Genomic DNA, 20,183 nt, shown 5'->3' on the forward strand with positions numbered 1-20,183 from the left:
TTTCTTCAGCACTGAAATGTCCCGAGACGTGAAGTGCTGCATTTCCAAAACTGACCAACAAGAGGAGCCAAAGTCTTAAAAATACACAGAATGACTTTATAGTGAAATACAACATTTTAATGGCCTGTGACAGATTCCTACCCACATTCAAACAGACTATAGAAGCCCAGACCAGAGTGCTTATAAACAAGCAGGCTGTTAGTATTCATATGAATCCTGTGTACAATTAAAGCAGACTTCTTAGAAAATAAAGCCCTACAAGGCCACCAAAATGCAACAAATGACCAATTTTTATCTCCTATTGAGATACGAACGGCTCCCCAAAATAAGCTAAAAACTACATTTGCTATAAAACGTACAGAACATTTAAAAGAGAAAATACGCCATTTTTAAAGTCCCAATCTCACTCACATTGCCATGTAACGTGACTGACGGCTGCACGTTTTGCATGTTCATGATGCATTTATTCACAAAGTCTCATTTTTATCAGGTAGACGCAGCAATTTAAGAAAAAAACAAAACGTGTGACATCTGGATGAGTCAAACTGAAGCAAGAGAGACAATAATAATAATAATAATAATAATAACAATAATCTGAAACTACAAATGCTCGCTAAAACAAAGAAGATTCAGCAGGAGAAAAAAAAAAGTTATTTATAACCTCCGCTTTAGGATTCAGTCCATCTTTACATTCTTTGAGTTTTGACGTCTTTGTTGAGTAAAAAAAAACTGAGCAGAGAGGAGTGAAGCAGTTCCTTAACCGAGTGATGGGTCAAGATTTCCCTTCAGAGTTCAAGATTTTCCCGTGTTGTCTTCATTTATTTGGCTTGATCCGCGTTAAAGACTGCAACGGTCTGGAGTGATTAACAGTTGCGTTTCATGTCTGATGTGTAAACGTTTTCAATTTACTGAATGAGCCACCGAGCACCATCTAAAAACCTCATTAACGACAGATTTGTTCTTTAAAAATGATTCCTTGAAGTAACTTATTTTAAAACATTTTAATCCTGTTTTGTTTTTTTTAAATAACAGTTGATCAATGAGTCTGTGCTGTAAAGACTTTGTGCTCTTCTATAACAAGTACACTAAAACTAAAAGTTTTGGTTTTGATTTCCACTCCAAATATTGATCTGATCAGTGGTTACCAATTAGAAAATGTCCTCAAAAACAGGAGAAACAAAGGTTTGCACACTGTGCTGCTGAAAAAAAAAAAAATCCCATTTCAGCTCTTGTTGAATGGATGAGTCTCAACTGTACACATGTCGAAAACTGAGGTCCTCTAGCCTGCTGTGCAGTCTCCTCTCTGTTACTGAAAGCTGCTCCCATACAGGATCATGACAGGGAAGATGTTGGAGGAAAGGATGGTCCACCTAAATCTACTTGAGGTTCTACTGCAGGTTTTAGATCGCAGCCCGGAAACCGAAGGAGACAGCAGCTCCCAGTGCCAAGCCGAGGGACAAGAAGAAGGCCATGATGGCCCCCGCCGTCTCTGCCTCGTGCTGCGGCACCTTCCTGTAAGGTGACAGAGGGATAAAATCAGTTAAGAATGAGTCGTTAAGGAACACAAAGTGGAGTGTCAGTTCTGCTTTGGTGCTTTTTGAGAAATGGTTCACAAGCTGGGAGTACCATCCTCATTCAGGTTTGACAGGGTTTCTAGTAGCTGATGGCTTGGGCAAAACTTGAAGATTGAATCAGGTAGCTGGGCTCTGATGAACACTGGCACTGAAGCATTCTGGGATTTTGAGGTTGGAGATAATGACTCAACAGCTGGTGAAGTCTTAACGGTGAGTTTATCTTATAGATAGAATATGGAGAGGGGATTGTCTGGCTGGTTAGACTACCTTCAATGAAAACTTTCGTTTCATAAAAAACAAAAGGTACTGTTTGAATTCGGAAGGCCTATTAGCAAACAGCTTATAGTGCAGGGGCGTAATATATAGACAAAGAAGAAGAAGGGGCATGTATGGAGGCACGGTCCCACTCCTGAAATTCAGATTATTATCTCCACAAACACATTTGAGAACTGAAAGTTATGTAGTGTTGGAGAGAAACAATCCACAGAGGCCAAATGTTGTTTGTTTTCCAGTCTATTCATATCCCAAATTAACATGCGAGTCTATGGGGATGGGTTAGGTTTATGAAGCCGGCCTCAAATGGTCACCAGAGGAAATGCAGATTTGGAAACTTGAGCACTGGCATCATTTTCAGCCCTGCTCACAGCCACTGATGTCTGCAGTAGTGTGGTGCCAGATTTGTTGCTGCTTTAGGTAGAAACACATACGACCGGTTCTACGTTAGGCATCAATTTTTAATATTTTCTCTCTGCTATTACATGTTATGTTTGTTTTGGGGATATCATTAAAGTAAAAGCATGCTGCAGTTACCTCAGTGTGGACACAGAGTTAAAACAACCAGCAGCTTTCAATGGAATTCATTTGATTTTTACATTTGATCAAATTTGTATGTGGTTCGCAGTTTTAACTGAAGTTAGAAATGGGAACTATTTAATGATTTATTCACCGACTTGGCTTCTGTAGCTCTCAAAAGCCAAGTCAGCAGATGTGTACGAATTAATAGTTTTCATATTGTTTTGATTTCATTTAGCCTTTAGAGGTCCTGTTAGGAACAAGGTTTTAGGACAGGCAGGAAATATTTCTCCCCCCCGCCCCGATGGGTTTGTGATTTGTAGGTGAGCAGTCCTTACTTGGGTCCAAAGCACATGCAGAGGCTGGCCAGGTATCCGTTGGAAAAGGAGAAAAAAATCATGAAGATGATGTACCAGGCATCATGGCTGAACCACACGGTTTGGGAAATCACACGAGGCTGGACATTACAGAGCATGAAGAGGGGGATGAAGACGACCCGCAGGCCCACGAGGATAGGAAGCCAGATGCTGTCCTTGCCCGGCTGGAGAGAGAGAAACACAAAGAGTATTGATTGTTTGTCAGACAAAAAAAATATTTGAAGAGATCTGTTTGGTATCCAGAAACTAGCATTAGATAAGATACAATGCAAAAGAAGGCATGAATGCAATAAGTAATGAGATATAGATAAATTACAAAACAAGATTTTATAAGATTAAAAACTTTCGTTGATTAAACACAGCACATAACAAAACAACTTAAATATTGTGAAATAGCTCAAAAGATAATGTGAAATATGACAAAATGTCTCAATAACATGAAGAAAACAAAAAAATTACACCGACCAGAAAAAATGAAGGTAAAAATAAACTCAGTTCAGGCCTTCTCTCACAGCCCAAAGATTTTTCTTTTGAATGAATATAAATCCAAAATAAAATAATGTGTTTATCATGTATTAACTCAATATATAGTAAAGCCCTTCAACAGAAGAGCATTTTCCCCTAAAAGATGTAATATGTTAAATATAGAAATCTTCTAGAGCAGTGGTTCCTAAACGTTTTTGTTATGAGCCCAAAAACACAGAATCAGCATTCTAGAGAAATTAGTGTGATTTTTTTCCCCCAATGTCAGCGATATAAAATAATATCATGCAACGTCAACGTGCTCTCGATTTTTTTGACTTTCCAAAAGGCTCGAGCAGCATTAACACCACAGGACAAACACAGATGTGGAATCACAAAGAGAGGAAAACAGTCGCCAATCTTTCATCTGACGATTTAAAAAACACATCACATGGTGCTGAATCAGCTGACAAGCGTTATCTGCAGCGAGAAGCTGCATTCCTGCCAGGTCAGAGGACGTCAACAGATTGTACTGGGCTTGATGATTAAATTAGATGAGTTCCTCTGCCGCACAGGAAATCTGACCTTCTTGGTAATTTGTTTTTTCTGGACGAGGTTTCAAAAGGTTTGAATAAATGTTTTTACCAGAAAGGAAGCGATGATTCTAAAAACAAACATCAGCATGACGCTGAGAAGTGGTGAACAGGATGAACTTCTTTCTTTTTGTTGTTGTTGTTTTTTTAAATATGCAAGTGCCAGTGTGTAGGATTTTCATCATTATCAAATGACTGGATTATGTGTTTAATATCTTAATCTTTTTATATATGTTTTGCCTTCCTTAGTAAAATCATCCGTTTGGATGGCCCTGTCACACGTTTGTGATTGGTTATCAGCTGCAAACACCGCCTCCTTCAAGTCAATGCACTTGTAGCTACGCTGGGCTGACTGGGCCTAGAGACTGGTTAGCAACCCCCTGGCAACCAGCGGTCGCTTGGGAAAAACATGTATTGTCTGACCAGTTGGCAAGAGGTTACTAGAGATTGATGATGTATTTATAACATAGGATTGATAAATGACAACAGCATAAAGAAGTGATGGAAGAAACACCCATCAACCATGGCGCGCATATTGATATAGCATGGTTTGTTCACCAGAGGGCGCTCTGCAGCTTCCCCGTTTGCAACACAAAAATGCCACAAACAGGCGATCCAAGCAGAGCTGGTAACACCACATGAGGAAAACAAGATAGTTTCCAAGTATATTATCATGTCATCTGCATAAGTTTTCAGAAATAACTACATAACAAATGGGAAATCACTTAATGTTTTGTGTATTTGAAAGAAAAGAAAGAATATCGAATTACTTTGAATTACGAGTTTGACGACACTAAGCTTTTTGTTTTGTTGTGAAGTCTTCTGCATAAAAATGTCTTTATTACATACTTTTGGAATATTTAGCAGAACTGATGTAACAAACCAGATAAATATTGATGACTGCCACTTGATTTTCAGTTTAATATCAGCTAAAATATTTATGCATCTCTGTTGCAAACCTAAAACAGTCTATTAAAGCTTGTAGGAGAATAAAAGTTATCCAAAAATTATTTCACAATGGAAACAGACACCCGAGGGCTTTCTGCCTTTCTACCCAGGACCCATTGTTCATCCAGATGTGAGGGAAAGATTAGCAAACCCTGAAAAACACCAGTCACTTTTTTTTGACCCCTAAAATCCCTTTACACGCACAACACGTATGTGCGCGCACACGCACACACGCACACACACACACACACACACACACGCACACACACACACGCACACACTCTTTCCTCCAATACAAACCTCTGATCTCAGCAGAAAAGCTCGTCCCTGAACGTCTTTTGTTTTTCCATCGTTCCCTTCATGACTCAGTTATTCATACAAGGGCAAACATTTTATGCAGCCAGAGGCTTTCTTTAATGTTGTTTGTAAATGCATTTAAAGGAGTTAATAATCAAGAATACTTGATCATCTGGTTCAAGCACTGGTCACTGTCATCGCTGCATATTTGTACAGGTTAAAACACGCTTAAGTAGTGTATTATATACTTTCAATGTGTGAGTTTTTGATGGATAAAGGCTTGTTAACTTGGCCGTGCAGCTATTTGGACCGAGCTCACAAACAAACAAAGCCAGCTCTGCACTCACCTGAAACCTGAAAAATTGGCTCCACAGCAAACAAGTTTCAACTAACTGTGGCTTTTTTTTTTTTTTTTAAGCTTCGTGATGTGGCCTCACTGGTAATTTTGGTAAGAAATCTCATTTGTGATTTACTGACCCACATACAGATGGCCGTCAGACTCCTGCCAGCCCAGTCCATCACGTTGAAAAGGAGGAAACACGACACGGGGATGAAGTACTTTTCTGAAAAGAGATCAAAACAAACCGACTGTAGTCAAGAGCAACAAGACTGCAGAGATGCTTTCCTCAAATAAAAATACACAGGAATCCATTAAACCTCTGCTGGTTTAAGAGGAGGAGGTGAAGTTTGCTTTCACTTTTACGGAGGGATCCAGAGAACACCAAAGTAATTTCTAAAACTGATCTGGTGACACTTTAAACCTTATAGAAAAATGATGTTTAAATGGAAATAATTTCTAGAATTTTACAGGCTGCTCTGAAGTTCATAAATGAAGTCTCGCCCATAATATTTTCAAATGAAACTATGCAGATGAGCACAAATGTCAGGTTTAGTGACTCTACAACACTTAAGTCTGAATTCTGGATATTTTCCACAGCACTGCTGGAAACACTGTGATTTCTAAAAACACAGCTCGTGTGTGAAAACAGAGAAAATGAGCAGCAATTTCATAGCACGTTGAACTAAAAGCCTTTCAAAAAACAGACATTTGGAATCCACGTCAACCAGCAGGCACCCCCTAGGAGATAGGATCTGATCAGTTTTTGTAATCTTCTTGTCATGATTATTTCATTTTTATAAGAACTGGAAGGCGAATGAAATTCAATAACTTGTCCAGGCCTTAAAAATTCCCCATATCATGATTGGAGGTTAATGGGTAAGCAAATGATTCCCAGTTCAATCCTGGAAGGAGACAAATCCTTCTGGGGAAGAGTGTCCAACAAAAAACCCACTGTAACGACCACTTTCAGAGAAGAAGTTGAGAGCAGTTTCCATTACTGCTGGAGTTTAGGAGTTAAAGATTCTTAGCAGTCATCCAACTCCAATATCAGATTTTCAGAATTCCTGGCTCACTGATTACTGTAACAGTAACTGTTTGTATGAAAGGGACCTGCAGACTCACCCCAGGCACTTTCACCAGCAACTGTCGACTTGACATCGACAGTCACGGCTGGAAAAACTCCAATGGTGACAGTGAAGATGAAGCACACAGACAGAGCCATCACCCAAATCTGATTAGAGAGAACAAGAAGAGCTTTATCAATATTATGTAACCAGTCTGTCACACAGGTAGAAAATGCTTGCATGGAACAGATAATGTCCGACTTGTAATGAGATTGCTGGCTGCACAGCTTCAGTAGTAACTAGTTAATGTGATAGAAGCTTCTGCAACTCAATACACGATATTTATGATTTGAAAAAAAGACTCAAAAGTTTTGCCGGTAACAAAACCGGAGTTTCTGCCTTATAAGTTCTCATCTCACCTGCTTGAAGATGTTAAACACAGACGAGGTGGGTTTGGTCTCATCTTCCATGAGATTCACCACCGGCCGCTTTTCAGCTTCACGTTCTCAGGGGGAAAAAAACCCAAACTATTTATTGGTCAAGCAGCACCTGGAGTTTAGAGCATCATTACTATATTTGAGTGGGTGTACACACAAGATCCCCATTGTTACATCTTATATGTCAAAAGGGTTCCCATTAGGTACTCCTACTCCCTATAAAATTACACTGACTCAAGAAAATAACCTTTCATATCAAAGGAAACATGGTAAGAACTCCCGAAACAAGATGACTTCCCATTTATTTTCTCTAAAACCTCCAGAGCTGCAGGAATCCACCTCCACCCTGGATTCCTGCAGCTCTGTTCACCCGCTTTAATGCTAATCGTGCAGCCTCATCATCATATGTGCAGCTGTGCAGAAGTGAGGAGGGGGTTTATTTTCACTTCTAGCATTAAAAAAGTGGGCAAAGGTAGGCACACATCAGCTGAATGTTTAAAGGTTTTAAAGGTTTTCAGCTGATAAGCATCATTTGCCTGGCTCTTTATAAAGAAGCGAAAAAAGAGCAGTTTTCTAAACTGTCTTTGTGTGTTTAAACAGTTAACAGGAAGTTGGGGTGGGGGGTGAGGGGGTTCTTAGGAATAGTGGCTGCCACGCCTGTAATTACACTGGCAGAAAGACTTGTATGAAGCAAGCAGATTGAAGCCTTGGATGGAGATAAAGCCCTGCAGTCTGAATCCCATTTACCAGTCACATGCAATCTTTTTAAATAATGTCTTTGTCTAATCTAACAAGAGAAACAAAAGTACAATTTCCAAAGTGTTTCATCGTAGGAAACAGGCGAGGATGGAGCTTACTGAGTGCTGCCAACAGCACATGTGAGCTACAGATTGCACTTAATAGAAAACAGGTTTGTGGAATCTGCAGGTTTTGAGATTCTGGATCAGTTTAGATTTCAGCAGAATGTTGTTAAAACTACCGTTTAGATCAACCCCCGGGCTTTGGACCGGTACCGGTCCGTGAGTCGTTTGGTACCGGGCCGCGAGAGTTGAGGCTCAGGTGTGAAATGTATGGTTTTATTTTGTTATCGTTTTTATCATTTACTCGGTTTTCCTGGGTCTTTTCACGTGTGTTATGAATAAATCTTTTTTTTCGGTACCGGTACTAGTTTTATTTTGTTGTATTTATCCGCGACACCTTAAAGGCCGGTCCGTGAAAATATTGTCGGGCATAAACCGGTCCGTGGTGCAAAAAAGGTTGGAGACCGCTGGTTAAGATGGAAAAATACAAAACAGATGACAGAATTTCGAGAATCTGATCTAGCAGGGTACACATGTTGAACTTTATTGCTCTCCATGTGATGTCAGTTCTTGAGAATTTGCACAGCCAGAATCAAAGTCTGAGTTACAACAGCGTTATGCTTTTTTGCATCTGTAACATCCAAGAGGCAGAAATTTGTGACAGCACAGCCTCTACGGTACAAGCGGACTATAACGTAGCATAACATGAAAAGCTGTGTCCTAGCTTTAACCCCCTGACTAAAACATCTGCATTAGCTTCATTGCTGCTTCTTTTTTGCACACATCTAAAAGTTTCACACTGTTGTCCTTTTTTATAATGAGCAGGCCGGTAAGCACCTTTTTTGAGCAAGTCCATCTTGTTCTCCTCATCGGCTGATGGTGCAGATCTACTGCTCTCCATGTAGTACTGGAAGAACTCCTGTTAACAAAAACCATAATTAACTGATTCCACTAAACCAGCAGGACAAAGATGAGCAGCTTGTTCACAGAGAAACTGAATTTTATTCGCCATCAATCAAAACGTCCTTTTCAAACAAATACCTTGTGAATAAAAAGCACTAGAAAGGAAGAAAACCAGGAAAAATTGTAAGTTCTATTTATAGATTGAGGCCTTACCATCTTGGGAAGAATGAGGTAGGACATTATAGCCAGAAGAATCACAATACAAGCTGTGATGAAGTAACCAAAAGCACTGTCCTGCAGTTCTGACCCACCTGAAGACAATCACACAGAGTCATTAGTGTGTTTTGTTATTATTGGATAATTTCATGAAAAATGAATCAGTTCCTCCCAAGTCCCTCAGAATCAGCTGATTTATTTCTCTAATAACTTAAGAACACTTAATAAAGCCACAGAAACTTTTACATTCTCGTTATGAACATTGTCAGAGTTACAGACCCCTGAAGTCCACAAGGGCTGAAATCTTGTGCCTTTAATTTCACATCATTTTTCCAGCCCTCATACCTTCTAAAGGACAGGACAGACTCAGGGGACATTAATAGGGCTGAAGAACACATTTACTCACTCAAGCATCACAGACTGAAGCCACTGGCACCGTGGCTTCACAAGTGCTTTACTCTGTGAATCACCATGTTGGGGGAGGAGCATGAACTGTGGGGTAAATTGACCCTTGATAGGGTAACCCAAAGCAAACTGGTTTTGGGTGAAGACAAAATGTGGTGATCCTGTATAAACTAAGTTACCTCACTTGGAGAAGGGATAAGGGGGAAACCACTCTGCAACCCTGGCCTTGTTGGCAAGTGCCTGCTCAAATAAACCACATGGGTTCACCACCTGCAAGAGGAGCTGTGGTGGTCTGGTGTTTTGTGGCAGTGACCTTGTCTGTTTGTTTTTTGGGGGCAATTCAGTGTAGTAGACATCTTGGGGTAAGTTACAGAAGCTAAAGTTTTTCATGGCTTCATTTAAAGTTGATGAACATAAAAAGTAAGCCGACTCAGAGGAGGGTCAGAACTTTTTCAGAATATAAGAAATGATCCCCGTATATTGTTTAATCCCAGACTTACTGGCCAGAGCGCAGATCATGGAGAAGGCAGCGAAGGTGCCGGCCAGCCCCTGTCCGCTCATGATGGGAGTGGTGTAAGAGGCAGGTAGAATCCCAGCCAGCCCGAACAGACTGCTCTGAAAAATCGCCCCAAACGCTGGAGAGGGATGAAAAAAGAGAAAAACACATTTGAGGAATTACAGAGTGACTGTGACACAGAAACACAAAAAAATGATCCACATCTACACAGTTATAGCCAACAAGCATGTCAGAGAGAAACAACATCCTTCTGATCAAAGTATTCAAGATAAGTGTTGCATAACACTTCTATCATTTTAATTGTCTCCCCTAAAAAAGGTTTTTTGTCAGTACAGACTTTCCAGACAAATTCCTTCCGCATTACAAACGAGTTAGTAGCTGCAGAAATCTCGAAACGTGTGAAACTGAGAGGAATGTGCCAACGCAGATATCAAAGCCTCAAAGTCACCGTGTCCTCCGCTCTAAAGCAAACACGATGGGCTGTTCCACATGCGAATCTGGGGGTCAGGACTGGCCCACTGGGGATAAGGAGGGGGGTAAGTTCATTCCTGCTGCTCTGTGGCTTATTGTAAACAAGCAAACACTGTGAGAGCGCAGCTTGTGTATCTTTGTCTGTGTGAATTTTCCCAACATGTTCAGGGGACGATTTTTATCAAAGAAAGATCCACAGAAATAATCAGTTATACGACTTCAACATGGAAATAAGGCCATGAATTAAATTCTTATTCTAATACAGATATCTTCATGAAGCTTATAATTGTTAGTTTTCTGTTTCTGGGCTCTTAAATTTATGATTATGTTGCTAATGCAGGATAATTCTTTGCAGATGTGCAGCAAGCTGTGTATCTTCATTTGCCTTTGGCACGTGCAGAAATCAGAAAACTCTCTGAGGCCTTTTCCCCACATTTTCTGTTTAACTGAACTACTTCTGTGTCATTTTTCCCCTTTTTGTACCCCTGGTGTGTGATTTTAAATGAATTTGTTGGTCACATCCTCATGTTTTGGCTGCTGTACCCCCCCTTACCCCCAGATCCCCGTTCTTGCTGTTGCCATTTAGATGTACTGTAGTTTGAATCAACATACAGTTTTCAACCCTCCATCATCTGACAAAGAGGTCATCTAAATCAGCGGTCCCCAACCTTTTTTCCGCCACGGACCGGTTTATGCCCGACAATATTTTCACAAACCGGCCTTTAAGGTGTCGCGGATAAATACAACAAAAATAAAATTAGTACCGGTACCGAAAAAATGAGGATTTATTCATAACACACGTGAAAAGTCCCAGGAAAACTGAGTTAACGATAAAAACGATAACAAAATGACGCTAAAAACCCTGAAAACCATACATTTCACACCTGAGCCTCAACTCTCACGGCTCGGTACCAAACGACTCCGGTCCATGGCCCGGGGGTTGGGGACCGCTGATCTAAATAACTGTGGCTGTGGATAATTAATGAAATTTGATTGTCCTCTGTACCAACGTTTAAATTTTATTCAGTTTGTCACCTGAAAAAGTTGATTTTCTGGGGTTGAACAGGGACACTAATCTGAGCGGACAGATGAAATGTTTTGGGACTGAAAAGTGGTGTGATCCCAGAAGTGATGCTTTGTGACCCGGATTCTGAACTGCTAGCTGCTGGAATCTGTTTCGCTTGCTGAGGTAATTCGTCCTTGTTTTTGTCTTTTGAATCTAGATTGAATCAATATATGCTTTTTTTATTCCTCCATCAGCTGGCAAAGAGGTCATGTAATTGACTGGATGTGGACATTTAATGGATCCTGACTGTCCTCTGCACCACTTACAGGACACGAAGCTGAACACTTATCCAACATCCATTTCAACTCCACTGCCCCAAGCAGAGATGTAGAAAAACTTCATAAAAACCTCCTCCCACACTACCTGCACTCATTTTAAGCTCTCTATTGTTTCTTTTCATCTAGTATTATTTAAATTTAGATTTACTGAATTACGTTTTTCACTTTATTCTTCTTCAACAAAGTCATTTAACATTTTCTCCACATTTTACAAACAAAAGGTTTACATGGCCTACAGGTGAATGCACATAATCAAAGTACCAACACTGCTCTTGTTATCAAGTAGGCTAGTTTAGCCTACTTTTTCTGAAGAACTGTGCATTTTTTTAAGCACTAGACACTCACAGTTGATGCAGACAATTTTGACCATGGTCAGGACAAAGAAGGGAAGAGGAGCCAGTTCTACTTTAACAACCACCGCTGTCACCAGAAAAACCACCAGGATGACAGTCAAGCTGCCCGAGATTCTCAATTTCTGAGGAATCCTGAAACAAAGAAAAACCACATTTAAAAACGCCCATACTGAAAGCACACAAGCATCACTCAGTTACTGCTCTTCAAAGAAATGCAAATTTCAAGAAAGCGGAAGTGCTTGAGTCAGTTGCAGTGACTAAGCCCTTTTTTTTCCCATCTTAAGTTCATTTTTATGTCTTTCTGAAAGAACAGCAGTACATAGAAATGGCACATAAAGCAAAAACTAAGTGGTAAAAATGCTGAGAAATGAAACCAAGGAAGAGAGGGAGACAGAGGGAAACCAAAGTACAGCAAACCAGGAAGAGGTAAAGAAGATACATGAAGTAGGGAACATAAATAACATTCCTGAGTAAGCAGTGCAGGAGAAGGATTCATTGTGGTTGAGGGCCACCCGGGATTGTTCTCAATCCTACTCTAATTAAACCAAACACACTAAACATAAGCTCATACAACAGGATCACGTTACTCACAGTGGCACGGGATGACTGAAGGTTAAGGGCAGGAAAAGTTTACACTGTGCGTGTTAAGTCTTGTGTACACAATCTTCTCCGAATTAATTAAAAAAAACAGCTATGGTAAAATTACTTCATAGTACAGAAAACAGTTATAACTGAGTTATTACACCAGGGGATTTATATTACACTGAACTTGTGTAAGTAATGAAGATGATTAGAAATTCGAGCAATTAAAAGTTTGAGCCTGATGGATGAATGTGGAGGTCTCCTAATATACTAGCTCCATTGAGGCTAACTGTTTAGACAGCTTGCCTTGTGAGTGATTGGTTACTGTCGTTATGACGATTGTATCAGCAGAGATACCTCCCCAGAGATTAGACATAAGCACTGTGAACCACTGAAGAAAAATCTAAATGTAAATTCTGCCTCAGAAAAATGCTGTATTAATAAATATTAGCTACTGGTGTACTCTCTGGAGACTGTCGATATTTATAACAATTAAAAACATTTTTTTTTTTAAAAGGGTTAATCACAATTAAAACAAAAGGGCAAAAATGTTTGAAAAACATGAAATATACTAATTAAAAATGTCTCAGTGCCATAAAATGAGAAAAGATACTAAACTGAAACCGAAAGCTAGTGCTGTTATTTCATTATAATGCAATACTGTGGCCACTAAACCCCAACTCGTGTTCCCTCAGATCTTTTCTCACTTCTAGCTTCATTAGAAATATTTACAGTTTGCCTCTTAATGAGTCGAGCTTTTTATTTAGACTGACGGTAGTTCGATACCTTTGGTGTATGAAGGAGTTGAGACAGGTGAAGATGAGCAGAGGCACCATGGCGCACAGCGTCATCACGTTGTTGAACTTGGACTCCAGCACATTGCGAGAGTCTCCGGCCGTCACGTTGGCTGTCTGATTGGAGGAGTGCACAGTGGGCACGTCCTTCAGTCTGCTGGTGAAGTACTGAAGATAACAGAGGGAAGAACACACATTTACCACAAGGGTTCTCCTGCAATTCATCACTAATATGGAGTCACAGGTTTATGTCACATGAATGTAATTTACAGAAAAAACTGAACTATGGGTGCAGTGTTTATTGTAGGACTCCTGCAACAGACTGAGGGTAAAATTTTGAGTCAAACTAAGCTGAATGAACATGATTTTTACACTCAAACAGTTTCCTGATGGTGTCAAGCAGAGCTGAGCAATCTCATTTTAATTTCAACTGAAACTTTGATGTGTGACAGCCACTAACATTAAGTGTATTAAAAAAAGAAAGGTACACCAGCCTTTGTTTTGCCAACCTTCCCATTAGTGAAGCCTAACCTTTCAAAGAACTACTTGTTAACCACAAAAGGCACCACCAGGGCTCTTCCTTTTATTTCCATCTGTCTCCTGATCTAGAGATAAACCACATTGGCCTGCAGACGCTCTCGCAATTACAAGATTAAAATTGTACTTTACCATTGTTGCCGTCATGAAGAAATTCCATGGCAAGAGGGTTCCCAAGCCCAGGATAAAGAAAATGAGCCATACTGAATTGTATCTGGGAAAGAAGCAAAAGGAAGTTCGCATGAAGGCACATCAATCAAGTCATTCATGTTAGTATCAACAAACAAATCGCAACAATATATACACTGGGACTCAACCAAATTTCAGTCAGAGAATATTAATGCCAAGATAAAACCCAACAAAGGCACAGCTTAAATCGTTTAAAAATTCTCCTCTTACTTGTCCCGAGGCGCATTGATGGCCGTCATGGTTCTCGATGGACAATCTTGGGGTCCGTGTTCAGTGTTGGATTAGTGCAGCACCAGGTCTGCAATGTGCAGATGACAAATGGAAGGTTACACAAGTAAAAATCTCCGACGTGTTATTATCAGCAGCCATTTGTTTCTTTCTGTATTTACATATTCACATGTAATAGAGTGAGCACCGAGTCTTGTGGATGCCTCAATATCCTCCACTTTCTTTCACACGATGCATTGTTTAACCTGGTTAAAATGTATACATTTCTCACCTCTCCTCTCAGCTGCGCTTGCAGCTTTGTTATACATTTTAAAAGCAATGCATAGCCTGTGATATCAAGTATTTACACGTGTTTTTTTTCCCACTGGTAACTTTATTTATATACTGGTTAAACTCGTCCTGTAAATGAATCGCCTTACAAACTCGGAGTAGGATGAGCTATTTCTAAAAGAAACAATTGGAGCTTCTGCCAAGAGGAGGTCAGAACAAGCTGGCACGAGCAGGCCAACAGCTACTCACTCCCAACTAGGGCACTAACTAAAAGAGCAACTGAGCTTATTACGCTGCTGCTTCATTTTTTGGATTCTCCACCTACTCCACATGACGACCTTTTTATAGTTCAGAAACCCCCCGTTTTTGGTTTCCAAACAACCTCAGATTGAAAATCTAATTAATACACAAATTTCAATAAAAGCTTAATTTCATTTTCTAATTTATGCAACGTGAACAACCCCTCAGTCATTCCATTGTGTTTACAACACAAACTAACCGCAGCAACAAAGAGCAGCTTGACACTTCAGCAACAATAAGCCAGAGGCATCTTCCCACAAAGTTTTGAAATTCAAAAGTTCACAGCACAACTCCTCTTAAACACAACAAGTACAGGAACAAACAGCAAATAAACTTACTCTGAGAGGCGTTCAAACACAGACGGAGGCTCTCGCTTTCCACTGATCAGATCAGGGCTGAATAAGCTCTGCCTCGCTTATACTATACAGATGTTTCGTAGGCTGACACCCAACTGTCTTGTGACCAGCCCCCTTTGCATCTAAGTGCCCATCCCTCCTTCTTCCCTTTACCTCGAACATCTTGTTCTCCTCGAGCCCTTCCAGCCCTTCCTACACATTTTTACATTTGGAGCACACAATACTCTTGTCATACAGACTACTACGTTACATAGTTGAGCAAAACCAAAAAAACCAAAAAGAGAAGAGTGATTAATTAAATCCACCAAGCGTCCCGTCTGCGTGATCCTATTTTTCCAATCTATCCATCCGCATGTTCCCTTTCATCCCCATGTGTCCTACTGTCTGGTAATTTCTCATCTCATTTCATCCACTTTTCCTCCTCAGCAGTTCTTTTATTATCAAGTTCACACTTTCTTGACCTGCTCCATCTATCACTTCCCCATCCACTTTGCTCTCACTGCCTCTTATTGACTTATCCAGAACTATTTGTGCTTCCCCAACTCCTTTCAAACCTTGAATCTGATGGAAGACATGTGCTCAGATATCTGTGTGACACACATCCAAACAGAAAATCTTCACTAGAAAACACTTACCCCTTTAAAAAAAAAAAACAAAGCAATTTGGCATCAAGTCAATCCAAACAACATAAAGCAAAGTTTAAGCTAACAAACTGCACTATTCAACTTTAATGGGCTGAATTTAAAACGGTATCCTGTGGACTTGACGTATTCACAGTGGGTGCACTTCTTTGCCTCTAACATGGAGGGGAAACCTTTTTCGGTGAGAGGAAGTGTTACCCTAATCTGTCAGGGTGATCAGTGTTTATGGTGAAATTAAACACTGATATGGTGGTATGGTTCACGGCCGCACTCTCTTGTATCAAAAAGTCACTTTGTTTTGTTTGCATGAAATAGTGATTGGCTGATATGGCATTTTTATTATTAGTAGCAATCAGAAAGATTGATGACCAATATTTGAAGCAGATACAGTTTTGTAGTTTTGATTAAAAAGCCACACTAAAAATGAAACAAAACTTTCCTTCAAACACTCGTGAAGGATCACACACACCAAAAGTGCAGTCGGACCTGCTTGCACAAGCCGTGCTTGGGTGTAGCTCCGGCTTGTCGTGCACCTCTCCTATTGGACGCAGATGGGTCAGCTGTGACAGCGGGAAAAACAAAAACAAAAAAAACAAAACACTGACAGGTCTGTGGTGATACCACAATCTCGCAAAACAAACCAATGTGGCAACTACAAGGGGGCCCATAAGCTGTTGGAAATAGCGTGAGCAAGGCCACTGCAAAATGTTGCACTTTGAGCATTAACGTAACCGGGAGGCAAGAAATGAAGATCACATGACTGCATTTGTAACATTTGCAGAGATGTTTACTTCAGTAATATATGCTAACCTAACACTGAATCCCAGCTCTGCTAGCTCACACTGCTGCAGACCACAGTAATGAGAGGTGAGCGATAAGTCAGCCGAATGATGTGCAGACTCTGCCTTCTCTCATGAGCAACAGGTGACTGGCTGATGAGCCAAATAACACAGTACATCATGGCAAAGGCTACAAGAGAGGACACAGCCGACAAGTATTTATTGTTGAAAATTCTGCATTAAATTCAATCTGCAATGAGCGATTGATAGCAGGAGGATTTAATGCATATTTCAGTCTCCTGCCTTTCGTCAAGATAAAGATGACATGAAATCTGCACAGACGGAAAGACGAATAAGCTTGGCGAGCGAATGATATCCTCCTCTCACATAAGATAATTTGTGGAACTAGACACTCCTCAGAAAGTAACACTACAGTCATAAAGGGTCACCCCATCCCTTATCACATAAGAAGTTGTCTGAAGCTGACGCACAAACAAAGAGCGTCTGTTTGCGTGGCTAAAACTGTTCTCTCTCACAGTCAGACAAACGATATGTAACTGTTCGACGAACAATCTGAGCTGCATAAAAGGTCAAAAAAAGAGTAACATCAGCGTATTTGTGAGATTTTCTAAGACACAAAAAAAAAAAAAAAAAAAAAAAAAAGGAAATGTTTAAAATACTTCAAATTTAACCAAAATCATCAACAGAATGTGAAGTTAATCACATCAAGGAAACATATGTATACAATTTGACTTAGCTACAGTTGAATTAACTGCCTTTCCAAAGTGTGATAGAAGCTCTGTAGTGCTGCTGAGAGAACTTATGAATCCATGACCAGCCAGTTAGATCTGGCTGGTCATGAGCGAGCTATGAGTGAGGACAGAGGGTCCTCTATATGCACACACAGGTTAGCTAATCGTACAAACATGGGACTGAACAAGCAGAATCCATCTGTGAGAAACCCCTGTCAGTGAGACGGGTCTATATGGATTGTTAGAGGGGCAGAGGACCAACAGACAAATACTGCAACAACGTCCCCTCACACTAGAAACAACCTTTGTTACATTTGTTACACTGTGCGCAAAGTTAAGGTTACAATATGCAAACTGAACGATGTGATTAAGAGTTTCAGCTTTCCTTTAAACACAGACACTATTCTTTTAAAAAATAGAGTTTGTCCTTGCCCACTAAAGGTTTTCACCATCTTCTGAATATTTCCCTACTTCCTTTTTCTTCCTCCCATTTAATCAACTAGGAAATTATGTATCAAAGCACGATTCCTGTTATGAAGGTCTTTGGCAGCTAAGTTTGACCTTTCGGGAAATTATCTTCGTGTTTCTGTTCACATGTGCCCATCCTGTCTCTGTGCTGCCTTCCTCCAGGTACTCAGGCTTCCTCCCACAGTCGGAAGAGATGTTTGTTAGCTTAATTGATGAAAGTGAGTGTGTGTTTCGGTGTGTCTCAGTATGATGGGTCTTACAACCTTTAATGGGATGAGCAGCTAAGAAAACAGATGTATGGATCCACAGGAGCACATATTGTCTGAGCTTTATTTATCCCCGTTTCCCCACACCTTTTCAATGTCAAAACTGAGAGAACTGTGACTCAACATTTTGTAACTTTCCAAAACCACTAATCTGACATTGACGCTCTTTTCACACAGTGACTAACTGGCTGCAGCCGTGCAGAAGTAAGAAAGGACCAGGATTAAACTTCTTTCTCCTGAAAAGCCTTTTGAGAATCACACCACTAAATCAGTATTTTAAACATCTCTCTTCTCTAGATAGACTGATAAATGTCAGTCTATCAGAGCAGCTTATTGAGGCTTGACGTTGACCATAGCCATACACTACAGTGTGCTTAAAATTCACCAGCTTTGCCTTGTCCCAGATTCCTGTAAAGTATGCCTCTCTCAACCTAACATGCCATCAAAACGAGCCAGTTGGCATAAGCTGCCTGGTGCTGAAATGGTGCCCAGCAAACACACACTCACTCACACAGGCACTTTGCAGTCTGTAGAGTGGTGCACTTTAACACTTTCAATGGCTAGCCTCTCAACGATGTCCAAGTCCAACAATCAGCACTTCAGTTAACAAAGACTTAACAGCACTGGTGGTAATTTATTGTTTCCCCCTCTAGGAGAACTAGGGCAATTCAGACCAGCCCAAAAATGTATGTGAAAAATCTGGTCTGGTCACGCCACAATGATGCTACAATAAAGTGGGCTTCTCATCCCGTATTCACCTCATTTTATACTTGATAAAATTGAAAAGTCATTTTTGTTCTTCTCACATTTGTGTCATTAATCCAACTATAAAGATTTTACACAGTGTAAAAATGATCTTCAAACTTAAATATTGCAAGACCCATGTTGTTTTTGTGTTGGAGCACAAACATAAATCCACATCCTCATCACAACCTCAACCAAATCTGAGCCAAAGCTCATTTACAGGAACGAATGAGAAAGCCCTCACAGACTTCTACACAAATCAGGCTATCTAAAACCACAGGGCTCTTTCTCCTGGTGGACGTTACAAAGAATGCATGTTTCAAGCATGTCTTTTATTCTGATTACAATTAAATCTTGAAAAGTTCTCATTACTAAGGTAAAAATGAATTTGAAATTATTAATGTATGTACTCAGAACATAAAACTTGTGACTATGTACCTATGTGTATACTGCATCAAAGCAGAGACAAAGAAACTCTATTGGCATCCTTTTTTATAGCAAGTCAAAGCTTGCTGTAAAATAACCTATATTGTGTAGGCTTAAAAGTTAAAGAGGTTCTGAATGCAGTTTCCTCATTAAGTTAAAACCAAGCAAAACAGCACACATAAGGAGTCATGTGCTCTGGGCATGATCTAAACTTTACCATGCACACTGAGAAGTTTAACCCTCTCAAGGCAGGCGTTGCTGATTTGCAACAGTTAAAAACTAACAACCTGATTACCCCACATACATATTTTATGAGGTTTTTTTACTCAGAAGTACCACTGCTGGACTTGGTTGTGCATTAGCAACAAAAAGTTTAATTTGAGCCTGAGAGGGTTAAAAAGCAGTCGTTGAACGCAACATTCTCCATACAAATGTGTGTCCTGCGGGTATAGGTGGAACAATAGAGGCTGATTCCGAGAGCACAGATGGTATGACCATCTTCCTCATTGTGATCTCTCAGCAGTTATTGCTGGCATGTGAAAAAGAGTGGCACGTGTTATGGAAGTAATGCATGTCTATGTGGCGTGTTGGCCTGAATTTAGAGACAAGGACAGTGACAAGGGGTTTGGTGTATGGGGAAGTGAGCTTTTCAAAGTGGGATACAGTGGAGGGTAAGAAGTTAGAGTTAAAATGCCACTTAAATCAGAGCTAAACATGGATGGAAAAGGTTAGAAGTTCCTCTTTCTCACCTCTATAACAGAGACGCCTTTATCCCCAGGCTGAGTTACAGAATAGTTTGATGCTGGTCATATGATGAGGTGCGTGAAGAATAAACTCTCTCCTCGAGGTCATGTCCCAGTGCTAATGGGAGCCAAACCCTTTTCAAGTCACAGCATATTGACTTAGTAATATTAAACTGCAACTAGACTGGAACTGGATTGTTTTTCTAGGAATTAAC

The 20,183-nt window shown here is 40.2% G+C and overlaps 1 protein-coding gene across 5 annotated transcripts in view; it reads right to left on the reverse strand.

The window, feature by feature from the left end:
• Window positions 1–75: 75 nt before the first annotated feature.
• LOC113034677 (equilibrative nucleoside transporter 1-like) overlaps window positions 76–20,183 on the reverse strand; it is a 40,218-nt gene continuing 20,110 nt past the window's right edge. For 4 of the 5 annotated variants that reach the window (XM_026189501.1, XM_026189503.1, XM_026189502.1 and 1 more), the window contains exons 2-13: window positions 14,206–14,293; window positions 13,939–14,020; window positions 13,262–13,437; window positions 11,886–12,025; window positions 9,709–9,843; window positions 8,801–8,898; window positions 8,522–8,603; window positions 6,867–6,952; window positions 6,506–6,614; window positions 5,521–5,606; window positions 2,705–2,907; window positions 76–1,512 (exon numbers count right to left, since the gene is read on the reverse strand). In XM_026189501.1, the coding sequence (XP_026045286.1) occupies window positions 1,401–1,512; window positions 2,705–2,907; window positions 5,521–5,606; window positions 6,506–6,614; window positions 6,867–6,952; window positions 8,522–8,603; window positions 8,801–8,898; window positions 9,709–9,843; window positions 11,886–12,025; window positions 13,262–13,437; window positions 13,939–14,020; window positions 14,206–14,234 (1,338 nt within the window). In that variant the 5' untranslated portion in view covers window positions 14,235–14,293 and the 3' untranslated portion in view covers window positions 76–1,400. Of the gene's footprint in view, window positions 1,513–2,704; window positions 2,908–5,520; window positions 5,607–6,505; window positions 6,615–6,866; window positions 6,953–8,521; window positions 8,604–8,800; window positions 8,899–9,708; window positions 9,844–11,885; window positions 12,026–13,261; window positions 13,438–13,938; window positions 14,021–14,205; window positions 14,294–15,131; window positions 15,296–20,183 lie in introns of those variants that run through there. The other variant, XM_026189504.1, reaches the window with a different exon arrangement.

Source organism: Astatotilapia calliptera, chromosome 13 (genome assembly GCF_900246225.1).
Source record: "Astatotilapia calliptera chromosome 13, fAstCal1.2, whole genome shotgun sequence".
In the NCBI taxonomy this organism is placed as follows: domain Eukaryota; kingdom Metazoa; phylum Chordata; class Actinopteri; order Cichliformes; family Cichlidae; genus Astatotilapia; species Astatotilapia calliptera.